At 32.4% G+C, this 15,339-nt stretch overlaps 3 protein-coding genes across 6 annotated transcripts in view; 2 read left to right on the top strand and 1 right to left on the bottom strand.

Annotated features, from left to right (window-relative positions):
• The window catches only part of LOC130453458 (N-acetylgalactosaminyltransferase 6-like), a 30,993-nt gene extending 24,349 nt beyond the window's left edge, over positions 1-6,644 (top strand). For 2 of the 3 annotated variants that reach the window (XM_056793222.1, XM_056793221.1), the window contains 2 exons: positions 1,032-1,286; positions 2,684-6,644. In XM_056793222.1, coding sequence (XP_056649200.1) covers positions 1,032-1,286; positions 2,684-2,857 — 429 coding nt within the window. In that variant the 3' untranslated portion in view covers positions 2,858-6,644. The remainder of the gene's footprint in view (positions 1-1,031; positions 1,287-2,683) is intronic. The other variant, XR_008911052.1, reaches the window with a different exon arrangement.
• A 979-nt stretch (positions 6,645-7,623) lies between these two features.
• On the top strand, positions 7,624-12,135 carry LOC130452818 (ATP-dependent (S)-NAD(P)H-hydrate dehydratase). The gene is made up of 4 exons (XM_056792277.1): positions 7,624-7,962; positions 8,420-8,688; positions 10,031-10,319; positions 11,787-12,135. Exons 1-4 carry the CDS (start codon positions 7,707-7,709, stop codon positions 11,978-11,980), a joined length of 1,008 nt encoding a protein of 335 aa, XP_056648255.1. The 5' UTR covers positions 7,624-7,706; the 3' UTR covers positions 11,981-12,135.
• A 774-nt stretch (positions 12,136-12,909) lies between these two features.
• LOC130440806 (sodium-dependent nutrient amino acid transporter 1-like) overlaps positions 12,910-15,339 on the bottom strand; it is a 70,778-nt gene continuing 68,348 nt past the window's right edge. For both annotated transcript variants that reach the window (XM_056774149.1, XM_056774150.1), the window contains 2 exons: positions 14,681-14,946; positions 12,910-13,478 (listed from right to left, as the gene is read on the bottom strand). In XM_056774149.1, the coding sequence (XP_056630127.1) occupies positions 12,945-13,478; positions 14,681-14,946 (800 nt within the window). In that variant the 3' untranslated portion in view covers positions 12,910-12,944. The remainder of the gene's footprint in view (positions 13,479-14,680; positions 14,947-15,339) is intronic.

Below are 15,339 nucleotides of genomic sequence, written 5' to 3'. Positions count from 1 at the left end.
AATGTTAATAAATGATTCAATGATAAAAAATTCGTGCGAACAGCACAGCGTCAAAAAACTATACTGTTTCGGATATGTACGTATTTGAGAACCTAGCTCCGCACATAATTTCGGGGAAACCCAGAGATAAAATAAAAGACTTTCTTCTTCTTTGGGTGCCCTCTTCTAAACGAAAGTTGGCGATATCCCCAGCAAAGACGTTTCTGTCTCTGGCCCTTCTAATCAGCGTCTGAGAATCTAAACCTAAATAAAAGACCGCTAAAACGAAACAGCATTAAGCGGGGCCTTAAGCTTCGTTTATGCAGCCAAAATTATTGAAAGACACTGAAATGGTAATTTTAATTAACAGTAAATTAAAATTAAATGTTCAACTTCTTAGTTTAATTCCTTCATTTTGTAAGGTTATGAGCACATAATAAGTTAGGTTAGTCTGTATTGGTTTTAGGTTAGGAAACCTTCATAGTTCATAGCTGTGGCCGTCCTTGACTTTACCAGAGGTCGATGTCTTTTGATAAGCCAATCAGGCGCTTTGACTTTAACCCGTTGATGTCATTAGGCAAGTTGTGAGGTTTGCCCAGATGTTCCTAATCTTAGGTATTTGTGATATTGTTTTGTTTACAACATCCTTGTTATTCGGTTATGGAAATATTATTCGCGTTATTGCGCCGATTTCCTCCGGGGTGTTTTATTTTTAAAAATAATATCAAAAAAATAGTAAAAAGCAATGTCTGAAAATTAGAAATATCTTTTAGACGATGGAACACTGATAGTGTCAGGAACTTTCCACATTTGCATGACATAAAGGACCCAAGCAGGGAATTTATATTGGTTTACCAATAGCATAAACTAAAAAATTATCACCAAGAAAGTTTAGTTTAATGTTAATTTTAATTTTGGCTGCATAAACCGAGCTGAACTGCGTTATTTTGTCACTATAAGAATAAAATCAATAAATGTGATGCGTCGGAATATAAATTTACTTGAAAAAAATAACAGATTAAAAAATTCTTATCAAAATGTTTTTAATCTAGATACGTAATGTTGGTGTTCCCGAACTTTGCGTCGATTCTTCTAAGAAACAAAAAAACGATGTGGTAGGTGTAGCTGCTTGTGTAAAAGGTACTGCTCGTGCTGGTAGTCAGAGTTTCACTTTAACTTGGCACAAAGATTTGAGAATAACAAAACGAACTGATTGTTTAGATGTATCGGACCCCAATGATAAGGCTGAAATAACACTATACAGTTGTCATGGTATGAAAGGTAATCAATATTGGAAATATGATGTGGTAAGTAATATTAATATTGTAATACACCGAGACTCTAGAAAGTTGTCATAATTTCTTCAAACTTATGGAGAATAGAAATCAGGAGTATCTCATAATAAAGAGTTGTAAAATTTCATATAATAGTTCATTATTGAAAATTTCAACAACGAGCGTTCTACAAAAGTGTAAAAAGTTGTCAAGTTATGTATTTCAATGAATACTTTTTCATATACATTATACATATATTGCTCTCTTTCTCTCTACCCTCCATACTAAAACTCCAGAAAATAGGCAAAGGCCAAGTTGCAGGGGTCAAAAGATCGTTGCAGTTACATACTCTGCTTTCGTCCGAGAAGAGAACGGAGCCCCATTGTTCGTCATTAACATTAACATGTTCTCTGGCAAACCGTAAATCTCCTCAGCGAGCTAGGGTTAATTTGGGGACAGTAGTTAACTCACAATCACTCTTCGCGTTTCTATTAACTCTTGTAGGACTTGAACACCAGTGAGTGGACGTACAGACTGACTCATGTTCAGTGCACTGGTTACTTCTCGCTGACCTTGGCATTGTAGCAATACGGTGACCGCTTGTCACTTGTGTGTATTGGTTAAAAATCAATGGCTAACTGATAGTGGTTGGACAGGTAGATAACATTGTGTAATGGTCAGTTAACCCTAATTAGCACTATTGTAAACAAGCTTAAAAAGGGTGATTACTAAATATAAAATATTGTTCGACTGTGAGAGCAACAAACATTAAAATATTTTATATCATTTTGAAGCTAATGCCATTAGCTTTAAGATTTTACTTAGAAAAATACAATTTGGCGTAGTAGCAAAATCTACACGTTACATCCTCTACAAAACCTAGCGCATTCAGGTGTCTATTGAAGCGGTAATGCAGCGAGATTCGTAGATTGGGTTAATATATTCAATAAATCTTCTTTGGTTACAGGCTCTCGACACCTGTAGATTATTCTAGTAACTGATTTTTTCCTATCTATCTAGTTTTCTAGTATTTTTCTACTATTCTACTGTCTTGTAAACGATTTTTCAGAATGGTTTAAGTCCTAGAAAGGAATACTCCGCCTCTATTTTAGCAAGTCAGTTAACTAATTCATCTTTCTCCACTCTAGTGTGTCTCGGAACCAATTGGAGATTTAGTTTTCTCCTTGCTTATACAACTTGTCCAAAGCAGTTTGGACTTTAGGAAAGAACTCATAAAAGATGCTAAACTCATTTCTGCATTTTTTTGGTATTGAATTTTACTAGAACTCTTTAATTGTGTTTAATATAATCAGAACAATTTTCATTCATTACTTTTTAGGTTCATAGAACATTTTGTAACTTAAATTGTACTCCTCATTTTTTTTAATGAATTTATATGAAGCACCGAATACATTTTTATTTGTTTTTAGGAGAAACAGTGGTTCATACACGGAGGTAATCCGAGATGTTTGGATATTGATCCTGGTAAATTGAAATTGTACGTAACAACTTGTGACGAAAATTCCATTACACAAAAATGGCGATTCGAAAACGTCAACCTAACGATGATTGCGGATTGGGATAATATAGGCGTAAAACAATGAAAAAAATTATTAAAAAGTAATTCGTTAAATTCAGGTTTGTTATGTTGAGGTTAGGTTATCTAAAATTTGTTATAAGGATGTGAAAAAATAGTTTCATTCGCCTCAACATCACGTACTGTCTTTTTTATCAAATGACTGTATGTATTTTCTAATTAAAAATAATTCGATGAGTGACTAGATTCCAGGTTTTTTGCGATCATCCACTTTGCTTTTAAATCATCTGACAAAACATTTTGAATGTTTGAATAAAATCTTGGTCTGGTGGTTGTAGTTTCTAAGTTGTGTTTGGAGACAAAAACTTCATTTCTATATTTTTGAGGCAGGGAATTTCTCCATGACCATGAGAATTTTTTTTTATTTTCAAATGAATTGCAAGATCATCACTAGTCATCCCAGCTTTACGGTTGGACGTGTTGTATGTTGGCAGATTATTGACATTTTTAGAACAACGGTTTTTTAAAATATCCGATAATGACTGGTTTATGATTGTAAGTCAAACTATAATTTGTTCTCAGCAATACTGTAGAGCGAAGTTTGCTGTATTTTCCATCATTAAATTTATCGCATTTGAATGATAAGTTTTTGTCAGGTAAACATTTATAGAAAATCGAGTTTCATAGGTTTTAAAGATGTCTTCTGGATCGTATCCAGCCGTCAGCTTTCACCACCAGTATCACTTTTACCTCAAAAATTTCGAAAACAATCTCGTTTCATTTTTTGACATTTTTAAGCCATCTGTTGCTAAAACGGAACTTTGCATGCCGATTCTACTGCAAATTGCTAACGAAGAATAGGGCCTCCGATGATGACTTTTTTTTCTCGACATTATTTCGACCATTTAAACCCATATTTCTCTACGTATTTGAACTCGCACGATTTTAATATTTTACTGTTTACAGGTACTTTCCATTAAACAACAATTATTGTTTTTTACATTGCTTCATTTTTATACACTCGTTCCATTACCTACAAGCAATTTTCCTCTTCTTCAATAAACACTTGCTTGACAGAAAAATTTACCGCATATTCATAATTTTCTTTTTTGTCTTAAAATTTTTCTGACTCTTCAAAGAGTGTGGCATCTAAGGCACCAGGTTTTACTGGATCTCTCTTACCAGTTTTGCTTCGTGGCATGACGATATCTGCAAAAAAACAACAAAAAACCTAACCTCCTATACCACGGTATGCTTTCCAAGATACATGAGGTAATTTGGTTTCAAGGTACAAAAGGATTCATTTTTCCAATCAATTAATTCTATAGTTTAGAAGTTATGTTCGAAATAAGTAACAACACTGCGTAATTACTTACCAATAGTCGCAAGATGTAACTAAAAACACCACTTAGCCACAATCATTTGCGGTTAGCGAAAAATATTTATTTTAATGACGTAAAAACAATTTTTTCGTATTATTGCTACAAAGCGCAGCCGATTCACTGCAGACTAGAATACAGCTATGAAGAGATAGACTTGCCACTTAAGATCATTTCTGGTAGATGGAGACACTGGTTTTAAATTAAATTAGTTTCAAGGGACACTATGTCCAAGGTACAATTGTCTCCCCTATATAGTACATATTTCTTTAAAAAATCAGTTGGCTATAATCTTCTGGCTTATTGTTGAATAAAATGGTTCTTATTTAGAAAACCAACCAAACTAACATATTAAATATAATGGAATTAAACATTTTAACATGTTGAAACAATATGTTTTTAAAAAGTGGAAAGATATCCTATGAGACTATTGCAGGAAGATGCCAACTCGTAGCTTGGTTTAGGAAACTACCAATTTTTTGGCAAAAAAAAATGCAATAGCTAAGATAAATGAAACCTAGTAGAACAGCTCACACCTGAGAGGCAAGCAATTTGAGGAGCTGTAAAATAGCTTTAGTTATTATATATGTTGAAGTATACATTCCCGAAAAAATCTTGCCAATGAGGTCTGGTTTTGATTGGCCTTTGTACTTAATTTAATTAGTATTATTGTTTGTTTTACAAATATGTAATTATTGTTTTTTATAATCAAAAAGGTTTTATGAGAAATTTAATAGTAACAACAAAAATTGATGTATTCACACCATAGATAAAAGACTCTCTAAAATAATTGTGATTTGGTAAAACACAGTAACTAGTTAAATACAAATCTACAGATGTATTTATCACGCCTGATGCAATTATTCGAATTTCAAACGGGTTTATTGTGTATTGCAATTTATTCCTGGAGTTCACTATACTTTGAGTATTTTCGTTGATTTTACTTGTTATAGTATTCCAAAGTATAGGTGCCTTTTCTCTTTACAAAATTTGCAGTTATGATACGTTTTAATAAAGAATATATTGTTAACCAAAATACAATTATAGTATAAAAATGTTATTATTTATCGATTAGTTGTTGCTATTTTGTTAATAATCACCAAATCTTAAAATAATCTTTGAATTGCTACTTTTAGTGTTCAAATTTGCAGTTTTTTTAATCAATATGTGTCCTAAAAAGTGAATGAATCCTTAGGAACTATAGATAGCAAAATAATGTAAATACATAATTATAACGGATAGATTGTACAGGAGAACGTGCAAATATGTAAGACTATTTTGTTTGGTACATAAAAATTTTTTTTGTTAGCAAATGGAATTTAGACAAATTTAAGGAAAAGGTACTTTAGGCAATTATACAACAAAATGTAAAAGCAAATATGTAATTATTGTAAATAATTTTGCAAAAAACAAGTTGGAAAAAAAACTACAAAATTCCCACTTTAGAAAAGGAGAGGACAGTATAGAATACCTTATATATTTACATATTATTTGCACCAGTCACAAATATATTTGTCATCTCCTCCACATTTATTACGAGCACATCAAACATTGGACCCATAGTTCTCCTCTATTATCAGCATTATCGCAAAATATGCTTGAGCATCGTCCTCATTCGGTTTCAGTTGTTTGAAACACCAGGAGTAAAACCACAAATTGTCATACATTTTTCTACATGGCGATAGCAAAGTCCAGCTCTCGGCGTTGTATCTGTTAGGGTAATAATTGTCCAGAGAAATTTGTTTAAGACTTTGCTATTCAAGATTATTAAACACCTTAACTCAGTAATAATTCAGTACGTCAAAGTCAAACAGGATCATGATGTTGTGTTTATAAAATTGGAATTGAAATTTTACTAATCACACAAATACTGTTTATGAAGAATTTAAGAACCATAAATCCCCCGATTCTACATCGGTAAATAACCGGTAATAGAGAACCTCTCTTTTACATTACAACCAACTTCTGAACAGTAAAGATAGGGTAAAATTCAGAAAGGGTACGGTATTTAACAGTGGTGAAAAATAAATTTGATTTGATTTTTATTTATCGCTAAAAAAACCAACATTTTCTCACATGATTCTTAAATTATGTTTTGATTGATTTGAATACTTTCATTTTCAAAATTCAAATTAGATATATGGTAAAAACACTCCTGTTTCATTTGCAGTTTTATTCGACACTTTTTGGGACACTCTGTATACCTAGTAATAATTGTAAATATTTAGAACTACCAAATTCATTAAAACTACCAATCAACTTGAGACATGTTCTAAATTGTATATCACTGTGATACAAATAGTAAATTTATTTTGCTGCCTTATCTAGGCTAAAATTGTGAAAATTTTATAATTTTGGAAGTAAAATTTCTTAATTTTATTGTCTCGTAATTTACCAACGGATTAACTATCTATCTATCCTACTACCGTTTCGTAGTTGGTTCAAGCTATCGTAGATTTGATGTTAGCCTGCTGAATATGCTTCTGGAATCCTTCATAGGACCTGAACCCTTCTATGGTATCAGCTATAGAACAATAGAAAAAACATTGGAATAGAAGGAGCAAAACCAATTATTGGGACAACCTTAAGGCAAAGACTCTTCTGGGAAACTATAACCAGAGAAGATCTGCTGAATGTAACAAACGTTGTACTCATCAGATAATGTGGCGCGGCGTGCAGATTCTGTTGCACAGAGAAGAAACCTTTATCCACATTCTCTCAAAGTGTGAAACACTATGGAACTCTAGAGCACTACGTCACGGTCGTGACGATAGCTCAGCAGGATACTCTAAATAAGTTGTCTACAGTTACATTGTAATAAAATGTCGAGCTTTGGCTTGAAATAATTTTGATTTTCAAAAGTACCCATAAGATGAGTGCAAACAATAAATTTACCTATTCGCCTTCAGAAATTTGAAATGAATTAGAAATTTCGTTGATAATAAATTACCAGAGAAATCCAAAAAAGAAATTGACAAAGATATTGAACCACGAAAGTATCGATTCTGAGTACTTCAAGTACTCGAGTACAATTTTCTTGATTACTGCCCAGCTCTGAAAAGTAGTATGTATTTTTCTCAGTGTAGCGATATGAGCTTGTTATCTTTAGGTTTCTTCCAGCCCGTCAGTCGGGACCGAACTTGGAATGGTTATCGGAAACGTTCGGCTATGCACGGTTCTTGTACCTATACTTGCTATCAACCATGTATCGAAAAAAACGTTCCGGAAACTGTTCACAAACGATACCAAGTCGGTTCGTATAACGGTAACCTACTAGTTGAAACATGTAATCTCTATTGCGCAGAATCGTTACCGTGCAAAGGACGGTTGTTGGATGGGTTGGAACCATCGAACTCAATAAATATTTATCGAGTTCTATAGCTGGAACGAATCTTTTGTGTATTCTTTTGCACTTTATGTTAAATGACATCACGACTTCATAGTACATCCCCCAATACTTTTGTGTCTGTTTTTCTGGGTCCACTCGTTACTTACGGAACGTTTCTGCATTGGTTTGTATGAACGCATTGAATTACGATGTTGACGTTTTGGTTATCATCACAAATCAGTGTCATGGTGACTTTAACAATATTGTCAAAATTATTAACTAATGTTAGTAGTTTAGAATCGTTGTCGTTGTTAAGTGCCAGAAATATAAGTAGAACAATGTGCGAAGCGGCAGAGAAAAAAATGTTTGAAAAAGCATCGCAATTAGCTCCTCCTCTTACACATGAATTACATAAGGGGCAAGCAGGCAGAATCGGAGTTTTCGGAGGAAGTATCGAATACACAGGTAAGAAAAAAAAATCTTTATTTAACAGTATATTGTTTGTTTTAATAGGAACATATATAAACTAAAATTAACTTTAGAGAAGTAGCTGAAGTAATTGTATAATGTGTTGCATATATTCTGTTTTATTTAGAATGCGAAAATTTATTTTAAGGAAGATTGCAATTTGATGCTGTTCACTAACAAAATAATAAAATAGAAATAATTAGAGCTTTGATCAAATATCATAGTTACAAAGTAATTCTAACGAAAATCGAATAAATTAAATTAAAGATTTATGAATATTCCAAAACAGTGAATTATACAGTGAGGTATACCATAAATTTTGAGCATAGATTCACTGATGCTTTCTTATTGTATTTCGGTGAATTAAACACTTTTTTTAAAGAATTAATTGGTTTTTAAAATTTGAGCTCCCTTTCTATCTAATGAAATCATTGATGGTCTTATATTTTTGCAGGTGCTCCATATTTTTCTTCAATAAGTTCTTTGAAAGTTGGTGCTGATTTGGCGTATGTGTTTAGTAAATCAGAAGCTGCTCCAATAATAAAATCATTTAGTCCAGAACTTATCGTTTTACCACTATTGGAAACCTCAATTGAAGAAATTGAACCATGGTTAGATAGATTGCATGTTGTTCTCATAGGACCAGGACTAGGTAGAAATAATTGTACTTTTAATTTGATAGAACAAGTCATAGAGGCATGTAGGAACAAGAAGAAACCAATGGTTATTATTATTTTTTATATATATACATAATTGTGGGTAGACATGAAAATGATAACAATAGTCTCCAGAAGCTTAAATTCCTATTAAAAAGTGATGATTATTTTTTATTTTGCTGTTCTAAAAACTAACAAAAAATAGTGGAAACGTAATAAGTTTAATTTGTTAATAGGTATTTTGAAACTTCAGAACAAATGTATAATTTGAGATTGAGAAGCTGCGAACAATTTTGATTACTGAATTGATAATGTGCTCCACTGTTACCATGCTAAATACAAATATTTAGAGCACCGGCTGTATGTATATCTTTAGTGTTTTAGCTTTTAACACATACATAATTCTGGACATAAAGAATGTGGTTTTCTCTCGTTATTTTGCCACTGTTTTTCATTAAAAATCTGAAGATCATGTTATGCTGAGATTTCGCCCATCTTAGCTCACATTGGTTGAGGTTACATGGGAAGGTATATAACTAGTTTACAATTTTTCCCACTCAGTATATATGGTCGACTATATATTTTTGGGATTTTGTTATGGATGGTTGTTTCAAATTATAAATTATCAAAATTCTCATTCAAATATTTTTCTTTATATAGTTATCAAAAATTGAGCAACCATTGTATCTTTCACTTCATCTTTTTACACTCCAATTTTGCATGTCCACTTTTTTAAAGTTATTGTTGAGTTTTCATCTATTCATCAACAAGATACTATAATGTTTTTCGTATTTATATAAACTATTTCTAATTATCACTTACACTAAGCTATAATTAATATCTTATCACAACTTATATTATTAAAAATTCAGTTCTTATATAATTCATTCAAATTCATAAATGATATACGGACTTTTGCTGCTAAACAAGCACATATTTATACTAGAAAGGGATTTCTCCAATAATTCTACAATGTAAACAAACAGATAAATAATGGTCTTCCTAGAAATTGGTTAAAAAACAATATAAACAAATCACCTCGTGATAAAAACCTGTCGCATTCGCCAAACTTTATACTTTTAAATTATCACTGAACAGGATCGGCTTCACGATCCATATCGTGGATGAGTTCGTAACAGTACATTACCTAGAACTGCTTTCAAAGCGAGGTGATATGGTACACTGCTATTGGTTTATACAACGTCTCTCAAGTCATTGAAAATCATTGAACGAAAATTTTGGCGATATAATTACATTTTTTGACCAAGATTAATTTTTCAAATATCTTTTAAATTATACATATATTCTATTTTCTCCAAAAAATTGAATATAGGTATTCCATTAATACAAATTTAAGCCTTGGCGGTAAATAAATTATCTCTCGTTAAATGTTGTTTTCTATCTTCCAGGTGATCGACGCTGATGGATTGTTTCTGATTGCCCTTAAACCCGAAATCTTGGTAAACTACCCAGCTCCAGTTGTGTTGACACCCAACGTCATGGAATTTAATAGACTTCTAGGAGGATGTACAGATGGCACAAAATTGGAGAGATCTGAAAACTATTTGAAAAAATTAGGACCAAATATAATAATTTTGTGTAAGGATCGCGAAGACGAAATAATCACCAATGGAAAAATAATTAAAGTAACTGGAGGCGGTTCACCGAGACGTTGTGGTGGTCAAGGCGACCTTTTAGGTAAATAAATCATTCATAGAAATATCTATTTGGAATTTCATTTTAATACATAAGGAATAGTATGAACTGAAATTAAAGTAAAGCTGCCGATATTTATTTCTATAAAATTTTAATGTTTTTCTTATTTATTCAATATTTTTAACAGTGGAGTTAATTTATAATACACACAATGTTGCTTACCTACTTAATTTATACACTAACACTAAATATACTCAACTATGTACTAAACACTAAACTATTCACTAAATTATCCACTGACTAAACTATTCACTCAAATTATCCACTGATCAAACTATTTACTAAACTAGACCCTAAGACTTGAATACATCGTTCTCTTTTTACTATTCTGATGTGTTCACTACATCGGATTATTTACTGACTATTGGCTGATAAACTAGTGTCTATTATATAATTCGAATTCTAGGATGTAAATAAACAAAAAGGCCTTCTTTGTTTCTATAAAAAAAGGTCACATAATATGAAAACAATTAAAAAAAACAATATGAAGAATTGCTGGCATATAAAAAAACCTCACGTAAATAGACGAGGGATCCGCCAAACTTTAGCTTTTATAACATTTTGGAACGGATTGGTTTCATGGTCTATGTCAGTGGACGAGTTCGTAGTTTTACACATTATGTTCGACGACGACCAATTTTACACAAGAATTCCCTATGAGCTGTGAATTAGTTGCGGACACTTTCTGACGCAGTTTATCCAGAAGAAGCTGAAATTACTTCTTACATTTAGCACAATTCAAAATATGTTTTGTTATATACGTGCACATTTTGTCTGTTGATAAATCGGGATTCATTCCGTTCATTAGCCGAAAATGGTGAGAAATAGACATAAAGATTGTAAATATACGAGGGTTTCCTGAAAAGTTTCCGACCTGAACTTAAATATATCAGTACTTATTTGTGGGATAATCGTGAGTTTGAATATTTTTATGGAAATGGGAAAAATTCAGTATCGAGCCACTGCCAAAAATTTCGACAACCAGCGATATCATCAAATAAGTTCACCAGATGATGCTGGACAACAGTTAAATTAAGTTCAGAGGCTCAGTGACAGTTGTGCTGGCCAAATAAATGTCAAGCTCGAATTACCTGACTGTGAACATTGGCTAATATTTAGTTTGTATATTGTTGAGCACTCTTCAGGCTCATTTTAATCAAGTTCGATGTTACAACTTTTTTTCATTAATTTTTGGTAGTACCTATTCACAGCAATCAATTTTGGTGCGATAGTTGTAGTAATTGTTATTTTTAGCGAACGATTTAAGCAATAAAATTGCTGTTTTAGCAACTGCTCATTCTAAGTACATAAACAGTGTTCCAATTATATAACGATTTCTTCTGTTTTTTAGTCTATTTGGTATATTTTGAAAATTTGGTAGAAAACATTACTCACGTTTTTTTATTGGTTCTTCTAGTATGTATGATCTGAGGATGTTTATATTTCCAGGTGGCTCTCTGGCAACTTTTCTGCATTGGGCCGTTTTAAAAGGAGAAGAACCAGCAGTTGCTTGCTACGCAGCCGCGCGACTGACTAGAGAATGTAATGCAAGAGCATTTACCAAGCACGGAAGAAGTATGACTACTAGTGATATGATTCAAGAAATTCACGGGGTATTTGAGGATTTTTATGAACAAAAATAAAGTTTAAGGTGTAAAAACGCGTTTTATTTCGGTATTGGCGAAAAAGATTGTAATAAAGAATGTATTATGTCATTACTATTTGTGTATTACCTATTTATACTGCCGTTGTTGTTTTTTATAATGAAATAAAGAGAAAATATTCGTTTTATTAATTCACTTGATGCAAATGCAGGTTTAATACAGTACCTTTTCTAGGTTATATTTACAAAATTATTTTGGACTACGTGAATAGTTTGAATTTTGTATACCAATATTCAATGAACGACTGTAGTCATTTGAAATATTAAATTTTCTAACACTGCATACTTCACTCTATTTAAAATAACTAAGTTCATATGATATATCGTCCGACAGGAGCGCCATTCTGGTCAAATTTTGAATTATAATTTACAGTCTGCAAGCGGACAGTTTTTAAGCTAAGCCCCCATACGAGATTGTCCTCCCTACCTTTGTCCTGCATAATACAGAGTATTTTATTAATAATTGGGAATATTAAATCAATCAATTTGTGCTGAAATGAGTTGAATGTTTCTGTTTACATCTACCAGTGGCGAACTAAAATCTAATCCTAAATAAGACTTTAAAAATGTGCTTAGTACCATCAAAGTTTTAAATAAATGGAAGGGCTCACAAGAATCGCACTTTTGAAGACGATCAAATGAGCTATAATGTCTCATCACCTCTCAGGACGTAAGATAAACTAAAAGTCTTCAGTGGTAGTGCAATAAAAAGAAACCAAAATCTTGCCTTCGTGTGGTTACCTCTTGGGTAAAAACACAAGAAAAAAGTTTAGGACAATAGATGACGAGAACGAACAAATCGCTCGCCTGATGGTAAGCGTCACGCTTGTCCATAACAATTCATTGCCGCGCAAAATAAAAAAAATTCTGCGTGGCAGGTAGTTCAGGTAATTAAATAAAATAACCACGAAAATAGAAAAATTTAATATACAAGTTAAATATATCTATAAATCTGTGGCATCTTCATTATCACTCAATTTTCTAAGACAAACGTGATCAACACCTACATTATTTTGTATAATATACGGACCTTTTCTAAAGGTTCCATATTCATCTGGTTGGGCACCATTTATTGTAAATTCTCTCCTTGCCAAAGGATTCCTAGGTATCCTTTTATCTGTATAATATGTTGCAGAGGAATCTAAAGAATCTGTAAGGGAAATCACTTTGAATTGTCCATTTCTATTTTCTATTGGTTTGCCATTTCTAGCTTGATTCAATTCTGCGTATATGTTATTTTTCCCGATAATTTGTTGTTGTTTATTTTCTGTGTACAATCCTTTTTCATTTATTTTATCAGCAATCATCAACTTTTTATTCCTTTTAATCGATTTCGTATAGTCCTTTGTACCTTTTCTTTTCAAAGTAAAATCTCTTTCTCCGGACTGAGTTTTACTATTCCACTGGATCCAATTATGTCTCGATATTGGATCTTTCGGTCCCCAATTCTTGGACGGTTTCAAAGAAGTTTTAAATCTCTAAAAAATACAATTTAATGCTTATTAATTTTCATAAAAATCTCTTGGCAGTTAATTTTTCATCAAAAATAAAAACAGATAACACATTTAGGAAAAGAAACCTTTTTTTTGACATTGGCGGTCATAGGAAACAATTTCTGGAGGATCTATTGTGACCTCTGTTTTTAACATCTGCAGTTCTAGAGCTCTGATAATATGTGCAAGTTTTAAGGAAGTTGGATTTTCCCTCTTTCAAAGAACTACACTAACCGTCAAAAGTTTTTACCCACTCCATAATCCATTCATTAAATGTCAAAATAATGAATAAAATTTAACAAATTTCTCTTTCATATAGTCAAGCAAAGGTCGAAAAGGTATCTTACAAATCACAAATGAAAGTGTTTAATTTATACGAGTGCGTGTTTATATTGTATGGGTGCGACGAGTAAAAACTTGATGAAATGAATAATTTACATCAGACTTAGTAAAAACCAAACATAGACTACACCTGCATAAAAATCAACTGGATATATGATTTTAGTAATAAACAATTAAGGAAGTTCGGACATGAACTTCCGACATAAAATGAAGAAAGTACAAACACTTTAGTGTAAGTATTGTGAACTCGACTCAGATGATGTCGAACACACATTCTTCGTGTGTAGCCTCTGGAGGTGTTTGAGAGAGGAAGTAAGAAAACTGTTGGCGGCATTAACTCTGATAATAACGTCCACAAACACGGACAGATCGATCAACCAGAAGTAATATCACAGTAGTTCCTGGTTAGACGAAGATGATAGAAGTTGGAGTTTTAGTGGGTATGCTATGGATGTTCCACATATCCATCAGCTCTCCATTACTTGGATTCCGCATCTTTAAAAAAAATACACAATGATTCAATGCTTTAACTGACACTGTTTACGTGCTAAGCTCATGGAACCCGATTTGGGAAAAAATGGAATCGAATGAGAAACGCTGAATAAAAATTAATTCTGAGCCTTTGAATAAACATCAAGCGGATGAAAGACAACTTATACGTAATGAGCATCTCCAAAATGGAGAATGGCATTGGAGATCACTGAAATATGGAAAATTATTGCGGAATTCGAAAAAAAAACGTTGATCGTGTGTTGGAAACCTGAAAGTGATCATCCTTATTCGATAAACTGTAGTTTAGATCTTGGGCAATCTAAAAGAATAATATTTAAGCGACGATGACTCACCTCTATAAATGTGTATCCATCTTGTTTACATACCACGTAGATTCCAATCACAAATATTAATAGTGTAGCTGTTAATACCACTCCCCATCCAATTCCATAAACCCATACAGCATCATCCTTAAAAATACCTTCAAGAGGTAACGTAGTCATGCCCCATGCAAATAAACCTGTCATCACCATGGGGCTTATCCACCATAAGATTAACCAAAAACGGGATAGTATGTGGCCGAGCATAAATTCAAAGTCCGATCTTATTCGCTCCGCCCCTAAAAATAAAAAAATGTTATAATTATTGTACCTACGATTTGACACTTGAAAGTTGATTTCGGAATTGATAGAAGTAAAAAAATATTTGTTGTATGGAAGCAACACTTTTGTTATAATATCACTTAATGTAATATATACACGTCGGAGAACATATAAAATGCCTATTTGTTTGACATACGTTTATTATTTAATAGAATGATTTATTAAACATTGATCACGAAGAAGCTGCATCATTAAAATAAGTTCACTTTTAAGGCATTTGAAAAATAGGAAAGTTCTCGTCTGAATGGTATCATCTAGACTTACTCATTACGTAAGGTTATTTCCAGTAGCAAAGTTCTTGAGGAATTAATCACGCCAATACTACACTTAAACCAAGCATCAAGATCATA

The sequence above is a fragment of the Diorhabda sublineata genome, chromosome 2, assembly GCF_026230105.1.
Source record: "Diorhabda sublineata isolate icDioSubl1.1 chromosome 2, icDioSubl1.1, whole genome shotgun sequence".
Classification (NCBI taxonomy): Eukaryota; Metazoa; Arthropoda; class Insecta; order Coleoptera; family Chrysomelidae; genus Diorhabda; species Diorhabda sublineata.
Note: the sequence above shows the minus strand (reverse complement) of the source record. Positions and strands in the feature narration are given on the sequence as shown.